Source organism: Canis aureus, chromosome 21 (assembly GCF_053574225.1).
Source record: "Canis aureus isolate CA01 chromosome 21, VMU_Caureus_v.1.0, whole genome shotgun sequence".
Taxonomy (NCBI): domain Eukaryota; kingdom Metazoa; phylum Chordata; class Mammalia; order Carnivora; family Canidae; genus Canis; species Canis aureus.
The window spans coordinates 41834490-41861640 of NC_135631.1; the positions used below are offsets into that span (position 1 = coordinate 41834490).

A 27151-nucleotide genomic window follows, 5' to 3' on the forward strand; every position below is an offset into this window, starting at 1 on the left:
CAAATCTGACACAAAACAAAACGTTAGCATTTGTTCAATCTAGTGGTAGGGGTCTTGGTTATAATTTCTTATACTTATCTGAAATACTACATAGTTAAGAAATTTGAATTTAAATGTGAATCATGAAGCACGTAACAAGCACACTGCCTTTAACATTTACAGCAGGTTAAAAATTAAGTATCCTCTTCCAAATGACCTCAATTCACAAAAACATTTGTAATGATGTTTATAAATAATTCTCTACAACCTATCACCCAGTAAGTTGAAGCTTTTATTACTTTTTTTTTTTAAGGATTTTATTTTGTTGTAAGTAATCTCTGTACCCAACATGGTGGGGGAGGGGGCTCCAACTCACAACCCCAAGATCAAGAGTCACACGTCCCACTGACTGAGCCAGCCAGGCACTCCAAAGCTTTTGTTACTTCTGTCCTGGAAATTATCCTATAAATTGCTTAACCCTGTGATGCGGACTCAAAATCAAAAGCAAAATTGGAAAGTGAAAAAGCAACAGAATGGACTCCTTCCTGGATGTGCTGTAATCTCAATAGCTATTAACTTTCAAGGTCATTAACTTTATGTACAACCACGGACCAACAGAAAAATAAATGCTAGAATATCCAGGATTCTTTGAGGAATCTTAAGGGAGATCTATGTAATCCTGAAGCTTACCTTGCCTTTCTGCTCAAGACCACATTCCCCTCTCCAGCTCTAGGGACTCCAGGTTAAAAGTCTTTGTATTAGATGCCACCAAAAGTTAGTAATTGCAGCCAACGTTTATAAAGTACTTACTGCTGAATATTGTTCTAAGGACCTTACATTTACTAACTTAACTCATCCTCAAGAACACTCTTTGAGGTCAGTACTTATTCCCATTTTTCTTTCAGATAAGCAAATTGGAACACACGGAGGTAAGTAATCTGCCTAAAGTTAATAGCTAGCACACGGTGAAGGCAAGATTCAAATTCAGGCAGTTTGGTTCCAGAGAATACACTCACAAACAAGACTTTGCTGCCTACTGGGCAGTCAGTGAGAAAAGTTTATCAGGAAAGCTTAACCTGAATTTTACAAATAAGTATTTTAAAAACAAGACTGAAAGAAAGAAGGATAGAACCAGGGTCTCCAAAGCATTTTTTGTCTCTTTTATTTCTTGAGGAACATTTAAAAAACTATTAAGATATTCTATTTCCTACTTTGGAAATCAATTCCATTTTGCATTGCTTCTGCCTTTAAGATGAAGGTTTCTTTGTAATATAACAATCAGTGGACTCTTTCTTTTAACTTCTTTATTAAGTTTGTTGCATAAAAGATATACATTCTCATATTGACAATTCTTGTCATGAACAAAAGCAACAAAAAATAAGGCAACAGCAAGATGTGCTTCACATATAAACAATCACGTGGTAAGAACAAGAAATCTGGCCCTGTACAACAAAAAGATTAGGAAGCAAAATATGAGTAATCCCTGTGTTCAGAATATACCCAAAAGTGTGTGTAAAGACAGTGCACCCATAATACAGCTCACTTAAATTCCTGTTTATGATGCATAATTCCTTAATCATCCATTTTGTGAAATAAGAATGAACATCAAGAAACATGAAATCCAAATTCCATTTATTTTCACAATATCAATACTACACTCAAAATAGCAACTTCATTGAATCTAAATATTAAATGTTTCCAAAGTAAAAGGCAATCTTAATTTTTTTAACCCTATGAAAGGGTTTGCAAAAACAGGTGGCTTATTTTATTCCACTTACAAGGAGACTAGGTCTCAGCCTGCACTTACATAGGATGAGCAACAAAGGACAACAAATACCACTAAGAGTAATGCCCGTACATATCAAAATACCTAGTTGAACCAAGTTCTTTCTACTTATACAGCAAGTCTGTTAAACAACCAGCATAATGGAAGCTTACACCTCATGCGACAGAATCACTAAATTAACTATACATCTATTAGAAATTTCCAAACCCCGTTCCCAAAACAATTTTAGCACACCTATTAAGTACTATAGGTCACTTAGAAAAACAGAAATAAAACATACAACCAGTCTTTGCAATTAAAATTTTTTCATAACATATAAACAATGTTCAGATACAAATTCTGAACTAAATATGTTTTCCTAAATATGATTTATGTAATCAAGGCTTTCTTAAACAAAGACAGGTCTTAGGTATATGATCTGTACAAACTTACAGTAGTGTATATTCCAAATAGAGATTTTCTTCCTATTATTATATGAAAATGTAACTCTTTTCTGAGTGAAGATATATGTTAAGGCTTCAGGTGTAAACACTTTGGAAGGCAAACAACTTAGTAAAGAAATAACCAGTCATTTAAAAATGTGTATCATCTCATAATAGACCCCTGAATTTTCAAATTTACATGTGAGAATACATTTACATCTTAAATTTCTAGGAAAGGCACAGGCTTTATATAAAAAAGCAGCAAAATTTTAAACCCACCAATTTATTGAAAAAGCCATTACTTTTATTAGAAACAAATAATGCTTCTCAAGATGTTGGCAACAGGTCATAGAATAGTCACATATTTCATACAGTGTATTTCTCCCTTTATAATTATATTCCAGAAGGAGGTGGAATACCTCCTTGGCCGTGGGAAGCAGAAGTATTTGATGGACTGTGTAAACTGGTCTCCTTGTACACAAACCATGCATTTCCTCCCCAAAGTATCATATTCAGAAAGCCAAAGATCTAAGGAAGAGAAAAGTAAACATGAAAATCTAATCTACTTAAAAATTTATACCCATCTTCGTTTTCCTTTAAATTAACATTTCTAGGCAGTAAACCATTATTTCATTTAAAGTTTAAACTACCTATAAAGTAGAATAAAAAAAGAAGACTTTCCATGTCAATGCTACATCTGTATATATAATAACTTATTACCAATGAAATAAAGCTAAAATCTCTACATCTTTAACATATAAAATTATGACTAAAAGAAATCTTAATCTTTGCATCTCAACATTACCAAAAAGATGGGATTACATTTGAGAAAAATAAGTAAAATCCTATTACTTTGTAATTAGACTTTATTGCTTTCAGGTGAAGAGGAACAGGAATCCATGCTTCCTTCTCTGGGGGCTTTCACTTGCCTCCATCTTAATGGTTATAAACTGTCCCTGGTTATCCTTTCCTGTTTCCCTTCTTTCTCCACTACTATTTATCTCTCCTACTCCAACAGCTACAGGCAGAAGAGAATGGGGGTCACACAAAGAACTTTACATCACATTCTACATTAGTCAACATAAAAGAAATTAGTCTTCCAGTCACAAATCTGACAAGATCAAAGTCTCAGAGATGAATAAACTGAAGCTACCCTTTTATCATTTTTTTCCTCCAAATATAAGAACAATTGTGGCTTATGATTTAAGACTGGGATAAAGAGCTTGAGAGTAGCATATTACTGAAGACCAAATGCTTTACATTTTTTGCATATTTGCATACAAAAACATTTCTGAAATTGTCCATCTCTGTGGTCAATATAAATGCACAAAAAAGCTTACTTACTTACTTACTTATTTATCTATTTATTTATTTTACAAAAAGACTTTTAAATCACAAAGCTATAACTGAAAAATCTGGCCAAATTGCTTTACAAGGCAGTACTGACCTCATCCCCCAGAAAAATACTTTCTTGAGAAGACAGAAGACTTCCTTAAACATAATACGTGCAGTATATTAATAATGTATTTAGTAATACACTTACCTGTACTTTGGTAAAACAGACTAAATATAATTTAAATTTATATATACCAATTCTTTTTAGATCATTTAAGAAACCATAAAAGTACTACTTTCAAAGACCCAAAGCCCGTCAAACTAGAGAATGGGCCTTAAGTCATATCTAGCCCACACCTTGGCTTGTCAACTTACTAGCTGTGTTACTTTGAGCAAATTAAAGCACAAGCTACATTTTTTTCCCAGCTGTAAAGATGAAGGTAATACTACTACCTCCCACATTCCTTTTAGGGTTACTGGATAAGCTAAACAAGATGAGTGTAATGTAATGCCCTTAGCACAATGCCTGACACATAGTCTTTACAAATGGTAGTGACTACTATTAGTGCCTTTCAGCTGAAAGTCTTGCCTAGTCAATTTTAATGAGAAGAAAGAATCAATCACGATCTTGTCCAAACCGGTTAACAAGTAATAATTTTTCTGACATTTTTCTTCACTCTTATAAAGGTAAAGGCTATCTGGTAGCTAGGCTTCTGATAGCTTAGCAAAAATGAAAACAATATATTCATTCAGAAATTTATTAAAAACTATTGCTTTCTTCTATCACTAGTAAAGTTTTTCTTTTCTTTTCTTTTTTTTTTTTTTACTAGTAAAGTTTTTCTAAGTGATGATAAAATATTTATAAATACTGCATACATACCACAGATACATTCAGGGATCCCATACTAGTCACGGAGCCAAAATAACACGTCACTCCTTGATGATTACAAGGCTGAAGTTCCTTGACAATACCATGACCAGTAGCTATTTTAATATCTGTAAGAGCTTTAGCCCAGGCTGAAGTGCTCACCAACCACAGAAAAGCAGCAACAAGAGTAACAACAAAGTCCTAAAGCAAAAATAAGTATGAGTTAATAATGAAGAGTTAATTTAAAACTACTACATTTCAAATTCATGATGGAGGAACTGAGATCTCACTGAACTCTGTGGTATCGAGAAATGGCCTACATGACATACCTTGTAAGAAAAGCCACACTCAGCATTGTACACATTGCTGTTTACTAGCACAGTGCCGGAGTTTCGGCGGTGAACAAGACTTAATCATCTACTTTGGAGTCTAAGATTTTGACACTAGGAATCAGTTTCATGTAGCCCTCACCACAACCATCCATTGCAGGATTACACCTCACTCCCTGTTATCACCAATAACTATATTCCCTCATCATCCCAGTTTCACTCCCTCCCAACTTTCCCAAGATCACTTCTCTTTCCAGCTCCCTCTCCTCTGGGCACCCCAACTTCAAAACTCCTATGACCCCACTGAGACATACAATCTGATTTTATCACATTCTTCCTCTCTACCTCACTCATGATTTCATTTCCTCCTTAATTTCTATTCTAAAGTCCTTTATTACAACCCCATGGACACACTCAACTCCCTTACCTTCTCTTGCTCTCTCCTACTATTTTGGCAAAACTGTAATTTCAGTTTAATCCCCCATGATTGGAACTAAAATAAAAAACTTAAAAAAAAAATCTGGTTGCCAATGATCTGGATAATGAAATGGTAAAAAGCATGCATCCAGGATGAGTTGCTTCTCTTAAAATTCATGACCCTAAAATTTTAAGAATACTCATTATATTGCAGATAAAAAAAATAATAATTTCTCAAGGCATCTTCTGACTAGTAGTTTTCTATTCTAGTCTTTGCTACTTATTACATTTCCAAGAATAGGACTAAAGTTTTAAATATTCTGGATAAGTTTCTTACTGAGTAAGATGATGAAAGAAAAAAGCGTATTCTCTTTACTCAATCTATTCTGCTGGGGAACTAAAATTTTGTTAACCAGTATTGGTTACAAAAATCTAAGTAAGACTTTTTGAAGAATGCATTCGTATGATAAAAAGTGTTAAGTCCCACCTTGTTTGGTTTTCCTTTAAATTAACCACCAAAGTGGGAATAATGTAAAATTTGTATCTTTTATATTATATATTCTCAGCATTCAGGTACACCCAAAGCTACGATTTCTTACACATCTGCAGCAAAAATCTCTGCAGGCTCACAAATGGGTTTTGGAGCTTATCAGTGTTCCCTCCTCCCACCAAATCAATCTGATTGTTTTTTAATTACTTTTTAATCATTTATTTAGACCAAACACCAGTAATCACTTATGACATATAGAAACTACTATATATAGCTTGCTCACCAGGTCAAGATGACAATGAATAAATGCCTTGTGATTTGAGAACCAAAAACAGTGACTAATTTTACAAAGTTTGCATTTTGCATTTGAGCTTTTCACGGCTCCTGGTCTTCTTTTAAAATGTGTAAATAAAAAAATTAAAAAATGTAAATCAAAGAAAAAAGGACAGGAAATTTTTGCGGCATGGGAGTATTCTTCTTTCTGCTTCCACACTCAACTGTACTTTTGTTGAGGGTAGACATTTTCTAATCACTTGCTAGGAACACAATCCCTTTCAGAGAACTGATAAATAGTACAAGGTTATCACACCTTAAGTTCTCTCTGGGTTAAAGTTCGTAGCTTTGACTAATCTATTAGGTCAAATCCTTTTAATTTCCAGGTTTCTTCCTTCCAGATTCCTAATTAAAAAGCACACTGATGTTTTTCTGATTATGTTCCTTAAGTCTACTTTGCTGCTGGCATGACATTCTTGTATTTCAAAAGCAGGTAACTTTTCTGAAAATGATGCACAAAGTAACCTTAGGGTGAGGGGAGGTGGGGGGAATGAGAGCCTCTGAAGATCATCTCTCTCCTACCTACTGAGAGGACTGTGTTTTTAGGATGCAGTTCTGCAACGCACAACCATAGCTGCTTGCGGCATCCTAGCAGCCTTGGTCCCACCCATAAATTGGGATCTGTTTCACAGCAGATATTTAGGATTTGGGATACTTTATCTTTGTTTAGTCTTGTTCTTTTGTTATTTCTGATTTTCCACATGGCCCTTAAGCTCCTGCTTTTAACACCAAAAAAATATTGCTACGTTCGCTTAAAAATGGAAGTTGATTTTAAATACCACAATTGAAATGCTCTTAGAAATATCTTAGTAGAGAACTGAGTACATTGCCAAAAAGGCACGTCCTCATTAACAAAGAGTACTTAAAAAAAAAAAAAATCAATGTCATATTTGGCTAGATTTTAAACTTGGCTATCTCAAGAAATTTTTTTTTTACATTTATATGGTTAAATTAAAAGAAGAATTCAAAATTTAATTTAGAAGCTTGAATTTTTACAGACACGAAGCATCCTTTATATATTATATCAATAACAACAAAAAAACATTTAAAGGGCTAGTTCTAGATTATCTCTCTATGACCATCAATTGATCACTCTTGAGATGGAAACTGTCTTTTGACTTTCTGAATGATGCACCTAGTTACAGTTTTATAGTTTTAATAGAGAAACTCTCTACAAAAATAGACTTGGATGCTGCCTTAGAAAGTGTGATTTGTAAAAGTGCACTAAACAAAAAAGGTTCACTGCTAGAGTTAACTTAAGTCTGTTGGGATTAATGACAAAATGGCAAGAAATGTCTTCGTCTAGTATTTAAATTATAAAGTTCTTTAACAAAATATAATATCTATATGATTACCATAGTTTTTTTTTTGTTTTTTTTTTGTTTTTTTTTTTTTTTCAGTATGCTCCATGGGGGGCTTGAACTCCTCTCCAATACAAGGCTTGGACTCATGACCCTGAGATCAAGACCTGAGCTCAGATCAAAAGTTGGATGCTGGGATCCCTGGGTGGTGCAGCGGTTTGGCGCCTGCCTTTGGCCCAGGGCGTGATCCTGGAGACCTGGGATCGAATCCCACGTCGGGCTCCCGGTGCATGGAGCCTGCTTCTCCTTCTGCCTATGTCTCTGCCTCTCTCTCTCTCTCTCTGTGACTATCATAAATAAGTAAAAATTAAAAAAAAAAAAAAAAAAGGTTGGATGCTTAGGGACACCTGGGTGGCTCAGTGGCTGAACATTTGCCTTTGCTCAGGGTATGATCCCAGGGTCCTGGGATAGAGTCTCACATCAGGCTCTTCTTAGGGAGCCTGCTTCTCCTTCTGCCTGTGTCTCTGCCTCTCTGTGTCTCTCATGAATAAATAAGTAAAATCTTTGAAAAAGAAAAAAAAAAAAAAGAGTTGGATGCTTAGCTGACTGAGCCACAGGCACTCCCACAGTTCCTTTTTAAGTAAGTCTTGGAAAGTCTCCAGAAGTTACATATTCTTAATATGTAATTTCTCTTGATTAAACACTGCAAATTTAAATAGTTGATATCTTTCTGAAAGATGTCCAAGAAAATATTTTATGAAAATGTCAGCTTTAAGAATCTCTTCTCAGATATAAGAAATGAAATAAATAAGAATTATAACAGACTGTTTTATTCTCTACTTACCATTTGCATTCTTATGATCCAGGCAGCAAAAATTAAAAATAAACAATAAACTGTTATCTTATTTAATAATTTCTTCATACTCAAATAGCCTTCGCTTTAACTTCACAAGTAATTAACTGAGGAGTGTTTTCTAAAGATATAAATGACCAGTATCTCAAAAGCACCTCTCTTCTCCCTTTAAGTCAATAACACTAATACTGACTTTGTAGTTATTCTTTTGTTGTGGACCTCTGGATTAAAACCACGGCTTATCTCTGCATTTGCACCAATAATCCAGAGGAGAGATTTTACTACCTAAATCTCAGAGATTATTTTTATTTCTAGCTCAGAAGACTCTGAAGCCAAGGAAGGTGTTAGGACTTCAAATCCAAATCCTTTGTTGACATCTCCAAGATTCAAAATTAGCTCATGAATACCATTAGTGCGAATTCTCTAATTTTTACAGAATTAACTGGGTCAGATTTTAATTTAAGGAATTTAGGAATACAGACCAGGAATCAGCAAACTTTCCTGAAATGGGCCAGACAATACATATGTTTGGTCTCTCTTACAACTACTTAATTAACTCTGCCACTGTAACATGAAAGCAGTAATAGTATGGAAATGTTCGGGTATGGCTGTGCTATAAAGAAAACTTCGTTAAAAAAAATGGCAGCGAGTTAGATTTGGCTTGTGGGCCATAGTTTGCTGATTTCCGATATTGACTATTAAGCTCAATAAAACATCGTAGAGGCAAAAAAGGGAGCCTTTGAGAAAAGAGAAGAAAGATAAGAAGTAGGAACACCATCATGAGACTACTAGTATGGTCAGCAATTCCTCAAATCAAAGGCATTAATTTCTACTTACTTTCTCTACTTGCAACCTAATATGCTCTATATATTTGAGATCCTTCCAGGTTAAAATAAGACTTAGAAACAAACAGACTTCTATATTCCCTAGAGTACACAGAAAGTGTTGAAAATAGGCTCAAAGAATTAGGTTCAACGTGACAATGAGAGAAAGCTCAACTTCACGGTAAACAGATCAAAATATGTTGAACTGATTCATGCCAAGAATTTTCATTTCCAGTGTAAGAAAATCTGTATTTAACTCCAAATATAATATCTTTATACAAATGATTTTTGTATAAAAATAGTTTACTTACAATCATGGGAAGTTTTCGACTATCCCGATACAGGCTCGTATAACCAACATAGAGCAAAAGAGCAGCGATGCAGTACAGGAAGACAAAGACTGCAAATGTGACATAGAATTGTGCGGAAGAAGAGTAATCTCCAATAAGGACATAGCTTTTCCAATTTACGTCACACACATTTACATCTGGATGTGCTAGAAATGATGCTTCATTCAACCTGTTAAAAAAAAAAAGCTCAAATAAATTTGTGAATTACTTGGACTTTCCCAATAGGGATAGAAATCCATAAGTAGAATACTGAAATGACATTTCAAAAAAAAAAAAAAAAAAAAACACTCCCAAAATATATTACAGACATTTTCCTTTGGGGGAAAATTCAAATATTTAAATTAAAAATTTCCTAAGAAATGTACATAAATTATAAATTATGCCTCGTAATTAATTGGTTTATGATAGACTGAATATAGACTGCATTAAACACTTTCACACCCTTATACTATTTTCCTGCAATAAAAATTCAGCAGATTAAGAGAGGTGATACAAAATAGTTTGCAATTTGAGACATGCTATTCCATTCTAGGAGCCAGATTATGTGTGACTAGCACTAGGAGAGCCAATTATGATTTCACATTTTAACCCTAGATTAATTAGCTGATAAGTTTAGATTGTTTTTAAATTTCCTTATCTATAAATTCAAAAGGATCTATCACTAAATATGTCATAAAATCTCCTCATTAGGAACTTTATAAGAGAAGGGCTAGCAAATGGACAGGCAAGGATTCATAACCAAAGCCCTGCTATCTGACATATTTTTAGCGTAAGGTGTTATTTAATCATCAAAACAACCTTAAAAGGTAATATTTCCAACTCAGTGTAGAGAAATTTCTAGTCCTAGAGAGGTCAGGTAAGTATTAAGTGTAAGATGATTTACACCATGGCTTAAACACAGGACATATTCGATCAACACTGAAGTTAAACAGAAATCACAAAATACTCATTTTAGTTTGAGTAAGAAAATAAACACAGAAACTCCTCACTTTATATAAATATATGCCTTAAAACTATATAGGGATGCTATTATTTAGTAATTATAAATAATACATGCGAAATTTCAATTTTCTTAAGCTATGTTTGCTTCTACATACATCATGGCTTCTCACGCTAAGGTAATGGAGCAGTCTCTCTCTTTTTTTTTTTTTTTAATTTTTATTTTTTTATTTATTTATGAGAGTCAGAGAGAGAGAGAGAGAGAGAGAGAGAGAGAGGCAGAGAGGCAGAGACATAGGCAGAGGGAGAAGCAGGCTCCATGCACCGGGAGCCTGATGTGGGATTCGATCCCGGGTCTCCAGGATCACGCCCTGGGCCAAAGGCAGGCGCCAAACCGCTGCGCCACCCAGGGATCCCGAGCAGTCTCTGTTTTGAGTTTAAATTTTCAATCCACCGTGGGATGACAGAATAAAAAGTTTCTAAATGCTTATTCTCATTTTCTTTACTTAATTCATTACAGGCCAGGAACACAGTTTGCAGACAGGCATTGGTCCATGTACCACAGTTTGAGAAGCAATGATTAGCACTTAAAAATGAGCATGTGTGCAATTTAAAATTTTCTATCCCCCAGGATAATAAATTGCTGGAAATGTTATCGAGTCAGTACGAAAGTAAAAAGTTTTTAACCACAAAACAAACAAATAAATCTCTTACCTGAATGGATAAGCAAAAGCAGCTGTAATTGTTTTATTTTCAGTAAGTGAAGGGCAAGTCACTTGAATTTCTGTTTTGCCCTTAAAACCTCCACAGGTGGCAAAAGCAAAGATAGAAGCAATCTATACAAAATGAGACCAAAAAATGGGGAAGAAGCATTACTGTATTCAAAACATGAGTCATTAAAGCCTAAATATATTACTAAAATCTGGCTCATTAACATTCTAGAAATTCTTAATTACAAAATAAATGTAGATGGTGATAAATACTTAAAAAACTCATTTTCAATGGTCAATAAATTATTTTCTTTTCCCCTAATTATAATAGAGAAGATAGTTTACCAGCTCATATAACAATTCTTCTGGTCATACTCCAGTGTGCCTACCAAATATTAGTATGAAATTCAGACAAAGTGTTATTTATTAGTATCAAAATCAAAAGGGGTGATTTGGAGGTAACTGTTAAGCCGAGACTGATAAGCAAAGAGGAGATGCTATTTCATGAGTCTGTAGGACCTCATTTTTTAATATTTCAGTATTTCAGTTCTCGAGTACTTGGAAATTTGTCTTCCTGATTGTGCATATGCTTAAAAGAATGCAATGTTCCGTTAAATGCTGTATATGCATTAAATCCTAAGCATCCTAAATGTTGATATGGAATCAAATAAACTGTAATTCATTCACAGGATAGAATATTATACAGTCATTGAAATGTTGGGCAATATTTAATGACAGTGAAAAATATTTGTTACATATAGTTTGTTTATGAGGTCTAGCTGGCTCAGTTGGTAGAGCATGTGACTCTTGATCTCTGGGTTGTGAGTTCGAGCCCTATGTTGGGGGTAGAGTTTACTTAAATGTTATTTTACACATACATTGTGCATGTGTCTACACCTATGGATATTATACACACTACAAAAACATTATATATCAAAATTTTAACAGTGGTCATCTCTAAACAGAAAATAAAGAATTTCTTTTTCTATTTGTAACTTCTAAATTTTCTACAAAACAAAAAAAACCCCAAATATGGTGTAGTAGCCAAAAGCTTAATCCTTCAGCAAATTCTGATAGCTTTATTTAAAAAGCATATTTCGAATCTGATCATCACCATCACAACATCCTGAGCTGAACGACCTCGTTTGAATTATACTCTAAAAGCCTTCTAAATAATGCTGCTCCTGTCTTTGTCCCTCCTTCAGTCTACTGTCAATATATCAACCAGGGTGATATTTTAAAAATACGAGGCAGAAAACATTATATCCTCCACTCAAAATTCCCCAGTGGCTTCTGAGTTCTCCTGAATAAAAATCAAAGTTCATATAATGGTCTACAAGATCCTTTCTTCCTTTAATAATTCTGCTTACACATTGCTACTTTTACCCTTGTCGAATCTCTTTGCATAAAAGTCTCCTTGCTATTCCTTGAAGATAAGAAGGTAAACTTCTCAGAGCTTAGCACTGGCTACTCTCTCTGCCTGGAATACATGGTTCACTTCCTACTTCACCGCTCCCTGTTCCAAAAGGACTTTATCATGGGGGTATAGCTCAGTGGTAGAGAATTTTAATGCAGAAGGACTTTATCAGAGAGGCCTTTCCTAACCACACTATATCAAATAATAATGCTCCAATCCACAGTACCTTCTTTCTTTATTCATGCTGCTCTATTTTTCCACCATTGTATTTATCACTACCTGTTAATATTTAAGTATTTGTCCATTTTTCACTAGAATATAAACTCAAGGCAGCCTGGGTGGCTCAGCGGTTTAGTGCCACCTTCAGCCCAGGACCTGATCCTGGAGACCCGGGATCGAGTCCCACATCGGGCTCCCTGCATGGAGCCTGCTTCTTCCTCAGCCTGTGTCTCTGCCTCTGTGTGTGTGTGTGTGTGTGTGTGTGTGTGTGTGTCTTTCATGAATAAATAAATAAAATCTTAAAAAGAAAAAAAGAATATAAACTCAAAGGCAGGGAGGCTTTGTTTTGCTCAAGGTTATTCATCTACCAAATAGATAAAATTCAGTGCAGGTCTGGTATCAAAGCCCATACTGTTAAACACTGATATAATGCCTCTCATGGATTAGTATTAGGCCTTGAATCAGGCCATAACCAGGATAATTACTATCAAGAGATTTTTTTTTTCCCTGTAAAGACATAGAAGGAATCTGGTTACAGGTATGAAGAGTCTGAGATGATATGCAGTACATAGTTTGGAATCTTCAGTTAAAGAGAATGGATACTCTCTACCCATAAATGTTCATGAATAAAGAATGAAAACACAAGGCCAGAAAACTGGGCACATATCCATTTAGGATTAGAAAAAGAAAACCGGATACTCAAATTTAACCAACGGAACAATGAGGAGTCCGAAAGAGACCTGTGTGTGACTAGATAAATTCCATCTAACAAAGCTGGCCTTGTAGATCACCAAGGAAAGAAGTGTGGTGGTTTTAAAGATATGTCCACAAACTCTGATACTCCTCCCCTCAAGAGGAAAGATTAATTTTCTTCCCTTTAAGTGTGGACTGGACATAGTAACTTGCTTCTAGTAAATTGAATATGACAGAATGAGTTGAACATTCTTTCTGAGACTAGGTGATAAAGAGACTACAATTTGTCTTCTTTTCTCTCTTGAATCACTGGCTAAGGGGGAAGCCAGCTGCCAGGTTGAGAGGAGACTTAGGCAACTTATAGAGATACTCTTGTGATGAGGAACCACAGACTATCAGCAACCACATGAGTGAGCCTGGAAGTGTATCATCTGAGGCTTCCCAATGGCCATGTGAGTAAGCTGGGCACTAGAGATGACTCCATTCCAGTCAACAGCTTCACTGCGAACTGAGAGACTCTGGGCTGAAACTCCTCCAGGCTAAGCGTCTCCCAGATTTCTGACCCATATTAGCTGAAATAAGAAATGTCTGCTTTTTTATGTGTTAAGTTTGGGGTAATTTATTATGTAGCAATAATAACAAATACAAAAAAGGACTTCAATAAATGGTCCAGATAGGCTAAAGACAAATGTAAAATATGAGTCTTTAAAAAATTTTAAGATGATAAAAGGAATCTGTGTCCGTAAAGGAAAAAATTCTTAAGATTAAAAATCAAACATACTAACCATAAAAGATTGTTAAATTCAACTACAGAAAAAGAACTTTTGAAATGAAAAGTCAGCTTTTTAATATAAAACAAGCTACAAACTAGGTGAAAATATTTGCAATAATGTCACAAAGGATTAATATCTCCTAGTACATAGATCTAAGAGCAATTCTTACCCATGTGTACTACAGAACATGCATAAGCATGTTCAGTGACATGGTTTATAGTATCAAAACACAGAAAAAGTGGGAGCACCAGGAAAATGGATAGTATACACTTACAATGGGAAGTTTAATAGTAATAAAGATATATGAACTACAACTGCCCATGTCAATATGAATGAATCCTAGAAACCTAACGCTGAGTGGGGGGAAAAAAAGTTGCCTAAGCTTTCATTCTTTGGCATTTTGCCTGTCATTTTTTTTTTAGAAGATTTTATTTATTCATGAGAGACACAAATAGAGAGGCAGAGACATAGGCAGAGGGAGAACAGGCTCCCCGTAGGGAGCCTGATGTGGGGACACCATCCCAGGGACCCCCAGATCATGACCTGAGCCAAAGGCAGACCTCAATCACTGAGCCACCCAGGCGTTCCTGATGTCATTCTTTTAAAACCTTTGGTTAGGGATTCCTGGGTGGCTCAGTGGTGTAAGTTTTATGTTTCAGACTCTTGATTTTGGCTCAGGTCATGAACTCAGGGTTGTGAGACTGAATCCTGTGTAGGGTTCCAGGGTTCTGTGCTCAGTGCTCACTGGGGAGTCTACTTGGGATTCTCTCCCTCTCCCTCTGCAACCTCTACCACCATCCCTGTGCCTGCTCTCTGTCTAAAATAAAAAATGGCTTGCCTAAATTAAGATAGCTTTAACTGTAAATTAGACAATGAATTAGAAAGATGTAGTACACAAAATGTAAAATATCTCATTGATAATAAATCGTTTATATTGATTACTTGTTGAAACAATATTTGGATTTATAAATAAAATACATTATTAAAATTAATTTCACCTGTTTCTATTCACCTTTTTAGTGTGGCCAGTAAACACTTAAAATTATTATGTGGCTTGCATTTGTAGTTTGCATTCTGTTTCTGTTGGACAGGTGCTTTACAGTGATGTCACACTGATCTGAAATGAAGATCTGGTCATGTTACTCCCTTGTTTAAAGGGATTTCCTCAATGACTTTCCAGAACTAAATTTACAAAAAGACGAAAGCCCAAACTTCTTAACTTGACCTAACAGGCATGGCTGATGTACCCTCAATCTTATCCTTCTAGATTTATATGCACTGTACTTCCTGCCAGATACTGTACGACTGTCACTCTGTAATACTACTGCCCCCTGAAACTTATCATGTATTTATGGTTTCAGTGTATTTGTGTCTTCTGTCAGGGAACTGTCCCACTCCAAAGCTGTTCTCTGACAAGCTCATCTTAAAGGCCCTACGCAGCTTCTTATGGTAGAACTATTCTGTCCCCTGGGCGGCCACAGACTTGGGTTCATTAACTCTACTATAGCCATTTTTCTTGTGTCTTGCCTTATTTAAAAACAAAACCCAAAACAAAAATAAAAACTAGTTTCTAACTAAATACAAAAATTAGTAAATAAATGGCATACTGTACTAAAGCTCATTGCTCTTAAGCCTAATGCCTTTCCCTGTCCCTTGGCAGACTGTCATGTCTGCACTTGGTCTTACTCAGGATTTTCGGTGTCTATCCAGCAGAAGGTCTGGCACATAGTAAATGCTCATTAAATAACTGCTTAAAGAAAAAAAACCCAATTTCCAATAATCTACAAATAAAATCATATTTCAAGTCTTACATAACCATCATTTCAAAGCTACCTTTTTGTTATAAGTATAAATAAATGTCATGTTTGTAATTCTGGTCTTTATCTCATGGGATAAAAGGGACAAGATACACACATTTCATTACATGAAATACAAAACAACCTGAGGGTAAATTATCCAACTATCTTACTTCTCCCTATATTCTACTGCTATTTTGATTTACATTCAAAATTCTATATTGGCAGCCCATGGTGAAACCTGGCCTCCAGATAATATTTGTGTGATCTTCCCAGAATCCATAAAAAATAGGAGTTTGTTGTTTGTCTTTTAATACCAGCATACTGCACATAAAAAATTGGATTTCCTGCTTTTCCTTGCTGTGGGGAAACTAAAAATATGGCAGCATCAGGCCCATATTCTCATAAAGCAACAACCATGTGGAACTGAATGACAGATGACACGTAAGACAGGGCATGTGCTTTTTCCAGACTGTTGCCATTCTCGGCTGTCTCAACAATACTCAGGATGCATGTTAGTTACCAGCAATCAATGAGCTTATACTCTTGTTTTTCTTCCAAACAGCTTGTTTCACTCACTTACTTTATGAGGGTGGTTCCTATGTGCACTTCAGTTTGTATTCCTAGTCTAAACAACGAGTACTGGTATGATTTATATTGCCTTACCACTTATGAAATTCATTTTCCCATTCCTCTCTATTCCATGAAGAATGGCTAAAACTGCTAACATGAACTTCTATCTGTAGAAGAGCTTGTAAGAATCCAGGACAAGATGGACAGTAAGCTTCTCTTGAGGTCAAAAGGTTCCATATTTCATAATGACAGCCTCAAGTTGCCAAAGATGCTAGACACATGGCAGATCCCTCATTAATTTTGTAACTTTGGAGTTAACGTCTCTGCTTGGTTCTCTACACTATTCTCCAAAATAAACTGCAATAGTCAGTTAATTGGTATATGAGTAAATATTTGAACTATTTATATTTATTTTTAGACTTAAAGAAGGAATGAAAGCTTTACTGAAATCAATAGATCACTGAAACCCATGCTGGATCTGTAGGTCCGTGTCACATGCCAGTATAGTATGCTGGGTATCCCGAAGGTAAGAGGAGTTTCATAACATGCAAGGACAGGGATACCTTCACCTATTTTTATTCTGTTCATGTACTGCAATGTGAGTATGCCTGGCTAAGTGAGTTGATGGAATGAATAAGTTATCTAGTTTTAACCAAACCAACCTTCGCAAAACAGACCAATGGCTTAAAAATGTCTTCACGGAAACTATAGACTAATAATACAAAAACTCATGTCCGAAAGAGAAAATAGAAGCATTAACCCCCTTTATGAGCTATATTCATTAGCCACATTCCAAGGAAAAACAGATTTTACTTAATCAGATCACAAGATGATGGTGTATATATATGTATATATATATATATATATATATACACACACACATATATATACACACACACATATATATATATATATATATATATATATGCCAGATAAGCATTTGAATTTAGGATTTAAAAATATGAAATTTACCCCAATCATGTAATAATGCTGTACCATACTGACATTGAGGGATGCCTGGGTAGCTCAGCCAGTTAAGCATTTGACTCCTGACCTCAGCTCAGGTCTTGATCTCAGGGTCATGAGTTCAAGTCCTTAGTTAAACCCACTTAAAAAAAAAAAAAAAGGATACTGACCTAGTAAAATATCCATCTAAGTTATGGCTGCATATTGGGACTCTATGCATAAAATTTTCTACTGATAGGCATTCATGATAAAAAGTTTAGAGACCCCTGATATTTTCAATGAGTTATTTAGCCTATAGCCAGAGTCCCAGTCCTTGATCCTATTTTTAGAGCCTGCTCAGCTCACTGATGCTTCTATTGGGAACACTAGTATTCAGAGCTTAGCACTGGCTACTCTTTAATTTGGGTGTCTTTTACAAGTTTCTAGTTGCAGTGTCCTGATTGCTATTTGGTTTCATCATTAATCTGATGTCATCTACTTTCTGCCCAAGGTTTAGCCTAGAAAATGATCTAAATGAAATCTAACAGAAAATAGATCTAAAAGAAAAAGAAATAGACTTAAAAGTATATTGTGGGATCCCTGGATGGCTCAGTGATTTAGCGCCTGCCTTTGGCTCAGGGCGTGGTCCTGGAGTCCCAGGATTGAGTTCCACATCGGACTCCAGTCCCATATTGGGCTCCCTGCATGGAGCCTGCTTCTCCCATCTTTAAAAAAAAAAAAAAAGATTTATTTATTCATGAGAGACACATAGAGGCAGAGGGAGAAGCAGCCACCCAGGGATCCCACAATAAATAAAATCTTTTTTTAAAAAAAGTATACCGTGTATGAGTATTTATACACAAAATCAAATGAATGCTCTTTTACTAAATCAAAGAATCAGTGCTGAAAATGAACTATCACGGCATGTCTGCCTTTATAATCAGTAAGATTAGATGTCTAGAGTCAAGGTACTGATTTTTTTTTTTTTAAAGATTTTATTTACTTATTCATGAGACACACACAGAGAGAGAAGCAGAGACACAGGCAGAGGGAGAAGCAGGCTCCATGCAGGAAGCCTGATGTGGGACTCAATTTCGGGATCACGTTCTGAGTCAAAGGCAGACAGACGCTTAACCGCTGAGCCACCCAGGCGTCCTCCAAGGTACTGATTTTTATGAGTTAAAGCCCTTACGTGTTTACTAAAGACATTCATTTTAAAAAATGTTTTGTTACTGATGCTATTTCACTTTATTCCCGCTATGTACTGGGCAGTGAAGTCTGTTACAAAAGGCTTCCATTTCATTCTTCTATGATCTCCCTCTGCTTGTCAGCATGCTAGTACCGGTTCCATAACCCCTAAGAATATGGATCATACAAAGTAAACTTGAGTTCCTGCTGAAGTAAACATAAATTTTTTTGATAACTCTTTAACTATTCTACATTGAAGATATCTTTTTTCAAAATTTTATTTCAAAGTAATCTCTATGTCCAATGTGGGGCTTGAACTCACACCACCAAAGATCAAGAGTTGCATACTCTACTGAGCCAGCCAGATGCCCCTATTGAAAGCATCTTTATGCTGCCTTTATCCTTAAATAATTGTCAGGCTATTGAATATGGAACTAGAAATCTCTGAGGAACTTAAATATATTTATTTTAAATCATTTCAGACTGTCGTACTTTTATGTTTTTGAAGTAAATACATATCTTAATTGTTGATCTGGCTGGCTGTCCTTAAGTGTATTTGTGCCACTGATTTTGACCTTTTAAGTGAAAATGAGTTTTTTTTTCAAGTGTTTTAGGATATCTGATGTAGGCTCAATCAAATTGAGTTTGTTTTTTTCCTCTTTTTCTATACCCGTCTAGTACTTTTACAGTCACTTCTACCTGGCTGCAAATACCACATCTTATGATGGTATGCCCAAACTACCAACATATGAGAATATTCAAATGTTCACAAATTCAGATCTCAAGCTAAAAGGTAAGCTGATTCAGGTCTTAGAAGGCTATAGTATCTCTCTTTCCACTTGTTTAAGTACTTGGCTCTACTTAGTCATAAATCCAGACCATAGGTCGAAGCTTTTTTCCAGATTTATTTCCCAGATCATGAACAGTCCCTCTTCCACCCATATTTTCTGTTTCATTTCTGGTCTCCAATTTACTGTATTAGAACAGCAATTCTTCACATGTGGTCTGTGGTGTGTTGGGAGTACCCAAGACTCTTCAGAAGGTTCAAGAGGTCAAAAATATTTTCATATTACTAAGACATTATTAGCCTTTTACACTGTGTTGACATTTGCACTATTTGAGCAAAAGCATTTGTGGGTGAAACTATTGGGCTTTAGTAAGAATAAGCAATAGCATCAAAGTTATTTCACTGCCATGCACTCTCTGTTAAAAAAAAAAAAAAAAGCCAGTTTTACTTAAGAATGTCTTTGTTGAAGCAGTGAAAATTATGATTTTTATTAAATCCTGACCCTTGAGTCTTCTTAATATTCTGCATGATGAAGAAACAGGATGTGCAAATACTTTAACTGCACACATGGTTGTCTCCAGGGAAAGCATCTAAAATAACTGAGTTATATGCTGAACTATTTCTTTTTTTCATGAAACACCATTTTTACTTGAAAGAATTAGTAATAGACAAAAAAGCCCCCCCAAAAAAACAAAAAAAACAAAACCCAGTTATTCAGACATGGATATCTGGCAGATATTTTTCTCAAAAATGAATGAAGTGAGCCTTTTACTTAAAGGAAAACTGGTAGCATTTGTTGCATTGGTGCAATTCAAGCTTTTAAGTGAATAATTATGGTTTTAAAATAAATAAGTATTCCCTTAAAAGCTTCTGCTTAAATTTCTGATGTGGCAAATATCAATTGATACAACCCACATAAACAAGAGCTCTTTGAGGTCCTCAATATTTAAGAGCATAAAGGGGTTCTGAGACCAACGTGTTTGAGAACCACTGTATTAAGATACTGCTGTTATCTTAATTTCCTCTTTTATATTTTATCAGAGATTGCTATTTATGTGTGGGGTGAGTGTGTATATATGTCTGTGTGTTCTCAAAGCACTTATATATATATATGTTATCTATGAAAATGACATCAGATCTACCTGGTAAGAGTGTTCAAGGTATATAATCAAGAATCAAGTAGAAGAAACAGAAAACAAAAGGCCAAGGGGTGAGTCTGTAAATCTATTAACAAGCTTCAAGTCCGGAGGGTCCTCGTGGGCATAAAATGCTATTTGAAATCCTTTTCCGTCTTCATTGTGGGGGTCGAGGGGGGAGCATATGCAAATAGCAAGGCTGAGAGAAAGGTAAGTTTCCTAAAAAGATCTCCCACAGACTGATAGCCTAAAAATGTAAAAATTAAGCAAATGGATGAAAACCATCAGTCTATATTTGCCCCGTCCCTCATATTGTGGAATACAATTTGAATTTTCTAGGGTGCTCTTTTGTTTTTTTTAGGGTGCTCTTCTGTGCTGTTTTTGAACCACAAAATTAGGATAAAACATTGCTCCTGATTGCAAAAATTTTATAAGTTACTTGAGATGACTAAATATGAGGTATTTTATATAGACTATTGTGTATATTTGAAAGTTTGTTGTTTAAACAAATTGATATATGCAATACCCAAAGAATTAAAGATTTTCTTACTTTTTTTTTCACACTAATTTTCTTGGATAATAATCTGCCCCAAAGTAATGTTCTCAAATGTCGTCTTTTGCATTTGCTCATTAATTGCAAGTATAAAATCAGAAAAACATTCAAACTTAATAAAAGAATCAAGAATATCCTACTCGTTTTTAACTCGTGAGATCTTATTATAAACATGCACCTAACAAACAAGGAAAAAAAATCACTTGAGATACATTAGGCTTTTGTTTTCTAAGCCTGCAATTTTTGGTAATCTATTTATTAATTTATCAAAAGACCAATTAGAAATGCAAAGGTAAGTTATCAAAATGACTAAGAACAGAGTGTTAGAGTCCTGGATGTAGTGACCATAATGGATAAGTTACTGCATCTCTCTAACATGGAGATAACAACCTTCACAGGTTGCTAGAGGATTGAATGAGAAAATACAGATAAAGCCCTGGCACATATATGTATATTCAATAAATATGTTAATACTGAGAATACATTTGACCAGGACAGACAAAAATATTCAGAGATGGTTAATAATTCTAAAGTTCAACTTAGTGTGTAATTCCTTATATACTCCCCAAAGCATATGCTTAGATTCTTTAAGTGCTAAATATTTGTTCAGCATCCCCCCATGCAAGATAGCAGCAAGAAAGTCCAAAACAGTGTTTAATATTTTAAAAATATAAAATCACTTCAATGAAAAGCTTTTATCTAAATATTAGAGATATCTGACTAAATATAAAAACCAAGTTAAAATTTACCAGCGAAATCTTAAATACTTAAAAAAAAAAAGCTGTTTTGATGAAATTAATCTTTGACTTTTACTTCTATGTTCTGCTTGTATACATGGGTCATTTATTCCTACCTAAATTTTATATTGTCACCTTGATAGGCTCCTAAAGGCCTATCAAAACTTGCAGACAAGTGAAATACACACAATGTATCATTTTTAAAGTTTAAAACAGGTGATAGAGAATTGAGTAATCTTGAAGGACTAGGAGATATGTTTGTTAGACATATGGGGCTCAAGTCTATCCATTGTCTGGGTCTAGTCTTCCTAGAAACACAGCATCTCCGTCCTGAAGAACCTACTAAGAATTATTCAAGTACATTATAATCATTCACATAATTAAATATTAACTCAATCATTCCAGCAGCCTTACGAAGTATTGCTATTCCCATAGAAGTGTAACAAAAACTCAACCTTTACTGAGTACTTATTACACAAAGAGTGAGGTGCCAGGAGTAGAGTAAAAAAAAAAGAAGAGGGAAGCCCAGGTGGCTCAGCAGTTTAGCACCTGCCTTCGGCCACTGCCTGATCCTGGAGACCCAGGATCGAGTCCCACTTCAGGCTCCCTGCATGGAGCCTGCTTGTCCCTCTGCCTGTGTCTCTGCCTCTCTCTCTCTGTCTCTCTCTGTGTCTCTCATGAACAAATAAAAAAAAATCTTTTAAAAAAGGAAAAAGAGAAGGAATACAACATGGTGCCTGCAGTTTAGAAGCAAAGTCCCAAAGTTTCTGCTCCGGTGATTATATTTTTATTGTTATTAATTATTTACTGGGCATCGAAATTTACATATCATCAGATTGTATCTTAGTCTAACATATTCTAGAACCTTGCTAGAGATAAGCTGATTGAGGGAATTTTTTTTTTTTTTTGAGGGAATTCTTTTTTCCGTTATATAAATGGTAAGCAGCCATTACCTAGATTTTAGATTTGTTTATAAACTTATTTATTGACTGTTTTTAGAAGTAACCCGCCACATCTCAATCAATGCTTTAGGAAACTTGAACAACTTATTCAAAACAGATTTAGGGATCCCTGGGTGGCGCAGCGGTTTAGCACCTGCCTTTGGCCCAGGGCACGATCCTGGAGACCCGGTATCAAATCCCATGTCGGGCTCCCTGCATGGAGCCTGCTTCTCCCTCTGCCTATGTCTCTCTCTCTCTCTCTCTCTCTCTGTGTGACTATCATGAATAAATAAATAAAATCTTAAAAAAAAATAAATTAATTAATTAAAAAAAAAAAACAAAAACAGATTTAAAAATTCTTACGATGGGGCAGCCCTGGTGGCACAGCGGTTTAGCGCCGCCTGCAGCCCGGGGTGTGATCCTGGAGACCCATGTCCCTGCATGGAGCCTGCTTCTGCCTCTGCCTGTGTTTCTGCCTCTCTCTCTCTCTCTCTCTCTCTCTCTGTCTCTGTCTCTCATGAATAAATAAAATCTTAAAAAAGAAAAATTCTTACAATGGCCCCTTCTCTAGAACCTTGTTTTATCATTCATCCCCTCTCGCTCTGTTTTTAACCTTCAACAGTTCTATTCACAATTTCTTCTCTCAAGTCCACAAACACATGCAGTCTTTCCCGTCCTTAAACTCGGTTACCACAAAATCCCTCCTACCTTCAAGGTCAAATAGTGGTTTACTTTCACCATTCTCACTTTCTTACCACACATCCATTTGGCCTATTACCATCTGGTTTCTGAATTTACGGACACTGCTTTAATAAAGCCACCAACAGCCTCTGGATCGCCAAAACCAAGGTTCACATTTTAGTTCACATTTTAGTCCCTATTTTACATACTTAATCTCTCTTGCACCTCCTGATATTGTTGAATTTCTTGAAATTCTAATAGTGATGCTAAGATGTTACTTTTCTCCATCTTCTTAACTATTAATTATTTTCTCCATCTTCTTAACTATTTCTTCTCCTTCGTGCTGGTAGGTATCTGCTGAATCTCCAGCCTATTCTTGCCTTTTTAAAAATTAAACTCCATATAGCTAATTGCCTAAAGAATACCTCCTTTATATGACTTAGAGACCACAAAATTAATACATCTAAAACTGATCTTCAACCAAAAATCTGATTCTTAGCGATGTATCTTGGACAAAGGTACCACTACCAACCTGTCCCCTCTTCAACCTCCAAATACATTCTAATTTCCAAATCTCCTCTATTTCCACTGCAATTAACTTTAGGCCCTCACAATTTCTCTGGCAACAGATCTCCCTTCTTTCAATTATGACCTTTCTAATCCATCCTCTACACTACTGACAAAATAAAAATTTCTAAAAAGGAAACCTAATTATAATATTCACTTGCTTAAAACACTTAAATGAGTTCCAACTTCAAATGGTAGGAATTCTGGGCTTAAGTAGAAAGTACCCGATAAACAACTCCAAATCCTGTACCCTGAAAATACACGTTTTCCTAAAGAAAGGACCCAGGTTATCAAAGGTTAACCCCACAGGATTAAGATCGTTCCACAGGATAAACTCCTAGCTCTTCTGTTAGCCCTATGAAACCTTTCAGGATCATCTCAGGCTATACCCTCCTTCCCAGAAGTTTAAACCAACCCCAACTACTTTTAAGTTTTCAACCAGGCTATGCTGCTTCAACTTTTCACACCACTGAGCTTAAGTTTCCTTTTGCCTGGAGAGCCACTCCCACATCCTCCCCAAGTGAACAAATACTCCTCCTTCAAGTGTTCTTTCATGTATGAAATACCCCCTAGTTCCTCCAAGCAAATGACTTCTCCTCTTTCACCTACTATACTTTGCCTATATTTTCATTAAAGTACTTATCAGGTTCTCTTGTGTACTACTATGCTGTTCAAACCGAAAGTAGTGTTTCTTTAAAGAGCTTAGAACAGGGTATTTTTCAAAATACGTCAGACCTGTGATCACTAATGAATCTATCACTGATGTTTTAAAATATTAAGGAAAAAAGTCATGTCAATGTTCTCTTTTTTAAAAAGACTGACAAATAACATAAGCACAAACCTAACAACTGCCTCATTTATTAAGTGAAAACTTTAATTATAACCCTCAACAAGACTTTCTCTTGGGATCCCTGGGGGTCTACTCAGTAGTAGTTGAGCGCCTGCGTTCAGCCCAGGGCGTGATCCTGGAGTCCCAAGATCGAGTCCCGCGACGGGCTCCCGGCATGGAGCCTGCTTCTCCCTCTGCCTGTGTCTTTGCCTCTTTCTCTCTGTGTCTCCCATGAATAAATAAATAAAATCTTAAAAAAAAAAAAAAAAAAAAAAGGCTTTCTCTTAACCTTTGTATTTGATAAGCCTAACCAAACATGATTTTCCTCCTGCAATTTCAAATTTTTACACACTCAATTTTTCTTTTTATCTGAATCTGGGTTTACAGAACCCTAAAAGTGTATGTGTGTGTAAAATACATATAACATATGTGTAGGTGTCTTTAAAAAGTGTGTGTGTGTGTAAAATACATATATGTGCAGGTGTCTTTAAAGTAGACGTTTGTGTGAAATCAGCACTGTTTCAGTTTTCAGAAGGCAAGTAAAACTTTGGGGGAATGGTAGGAACCTTTCTTTGAAAATCAGCTTGAGTACCCAGGAGGGAATCCGAGTTTCTGTGCTACTTAGAAACAAAAACAAAAAACCCCATCACACTCTCAGTGGGGTTATTTAACACAGGAAATTGGAAGTTCTTACCCTTCGCCACTTGATGCCTAAAACCTAAGGTTAAAAGAGCTACGGATGTCAGTGTTGCCGGCCATAAAAGCAACTCGCCCGCACAGTGGACAGATGCCAGCTGCCGGTTAATCCCGGCCTGAAAAAAAAAAATCAGCCCTGAAACCTGTGCTGGGCCGCGAAATCCGAGGCAAATGTGCCGCGCCTGGTGCATCCGCCGGCTCCTCCAAGCCACGGACTCACCGCGGCCAAGGTCGTATTAGTAAGTCTCCTCCGACGTTACCGACCGGGCTGCAGGCGGTCGCGGGAAACCCAACAGGCTGGACGGCGGTTCCCGGCCCGCGTCTGAGCACCGGACGGGCCAGGCGCGTTCTGTAGAAGTCCCCCCCCCCCCCGGTCCTGCTCGCCCGACCCACAGTCTATTTTTATCCCTTTTTTTTTTTTTTTTTTTTTTAAACTGGGAGGCCTCTCAGGAGCAAACTGAGAGCGGAGCGCCCGGCAGACCCCTGGGAGGAGGCGGCGCCGCGCGGCCCCGGAGCGCGACTGCGGCCCGGGTTTCGGTTGGGCCGCCGGGGACGCCTCTGCCGCCTTGCGGGCGGGCGTGCAGCCGGGAGGGCCGAGAGCTCCCGCGGCCCCGGCGGCGCCCGGAGGTGAGCTTCGGCGCGGGGGGGGCGGCCTGGCGCGGGCCGCGGCCTCCGCCCTGGGAGGGGGGGGGCGGCCTCGGCCTCGGCCTGGCCTGGGCTCCGGCTCCCGCTCCCGCCGCCGCCGCCGCCGCCGCCCCGGGCCCCGGCCTCCCCGCCGAGGGCAGCGGCCCGCCCGGGCTGGAGGGCGCGGCGGGGCGCGGGGCCAGGCCTCGCCGGCGCGGGCTGCACTCACCCACTCGAGGACCTTGATGAAGCCCAGCGGCTCCTTGAGCGGGCTGACGTTGAGCTGGAAGGAGGACATCCTCTGAGGAAGGAGGGAGACAGAGAGTCAGGGCCGCGCGGCGGACGAGGACGGGACCGACGACGCCGAGCAGCCGGGCCGCGACCAAGGCCGAGCGCCGCGAGCCCTGGGAGGCGGGCCCGGGACGCCGCGGGGCGGGGCGGGGCGGGGCGGGGCGGTTGAGCCGCCGGCCGAGGCGCTCAGGCGGGGACGCCGAGGGGCGGCCGCGGAGGGCGAGGGGCGGGCAGGGGCGGGAAGGGGCGGCGCCTCCCCGGGCCGCACCTGGCCGAACCGGCTGATCCGCTGGCGAAACAAGTAGATGTTGGACGCCATGCTGCGTGCGCCGCGCCCGCGCCCTGACGCCCCGCCCCGCCCCGGCCCCGCCCCCGCCCCGGCCCCGCCCCCGGCGCTCCGGGGCCTCTGCGCATGTGCGCGCCCACCCCGCAGCTGCGCAGTACGCGCCGCCCCTCGCTCGCGGCCCGCCCGCTTCCCGCCTCCCGCCTCCCGCCTCCCGGGGCCGCGCGTCCCTCCGCGGTTCCCAGCTCGTCGGGGAGCTTGCGGAGGGTCTGTGGACCGAGCCGCGCTCCCCGCCGCCGTTCCGGGCCTTCTGAGTAGCATGTTGGACAGCTGCTGCGGAACAGCGCGGAGGCGTGGTTCATCAACCGTTCTTAGAGACATTGAGCGTTTTGCAAAATTATCATTTGGAGTCGGGGGGGAAGGGATGTGCACCGAATGGGAAGCCCTGAGCGGATAGTAGCCCCCCGCCTCCCCCAGCTCCCAGCC

The 27151-nt window shown here is 37.9% G+C and overlaps 1 protein-coding gene and 1 long non-coding RNA gene across 6 annotated transcripts in view; one reads left to right on the forward strand and one right to left on the reverse strand.

Annotated features, from left to right (window-relative positions):
* Nucleotides 1-1268: 1268 nt before the first annotated feature.
* SYPL1 (synaptophysin like 1) lies at nt 1269-26730 on the reverse strand. Its single transcript, XM_077864013.1, has 6 exons — nt 26651-26730; nt 26321-26392; nt 10941-11062; nt 9249-9456; nt 4403-4591; nt 1269-2715 (listed from the first exon to the last, which is right to left on the reverse strand). Exons 1-6 carry the CDS (start codon nt 26699-26701, stop codon nt 2581-2583), a joined length of 777 nt encoding a protein of 258 aa, XP_077720139.1. The 5' UTR covers nt 26702-26730; the 3' UTR covers nt 1269-2580.
* The window catches only part of LOC144292960 (uncharacterized), a 147753-nt gene continuing 146107 nt past the window's right edge, over nt 25506-27151 (forward strand). For 2 of the 5 annotated variants that reach the window (XR_013360377.1, XR_013360384.1), the window contains exon 1: nt 25912-26094. This is a non-coding gene — a long non-coding RNA (uncharacterized LOC144292960). Of the gene's footprint in view, nt 25707-25908; nt 26095-27151 lie in introns of those variants that run through there. The other 3 variants (XR_013360379.1, XR_013360383.1, XR_013360378.1) reach the window with 3 other exon arrangements.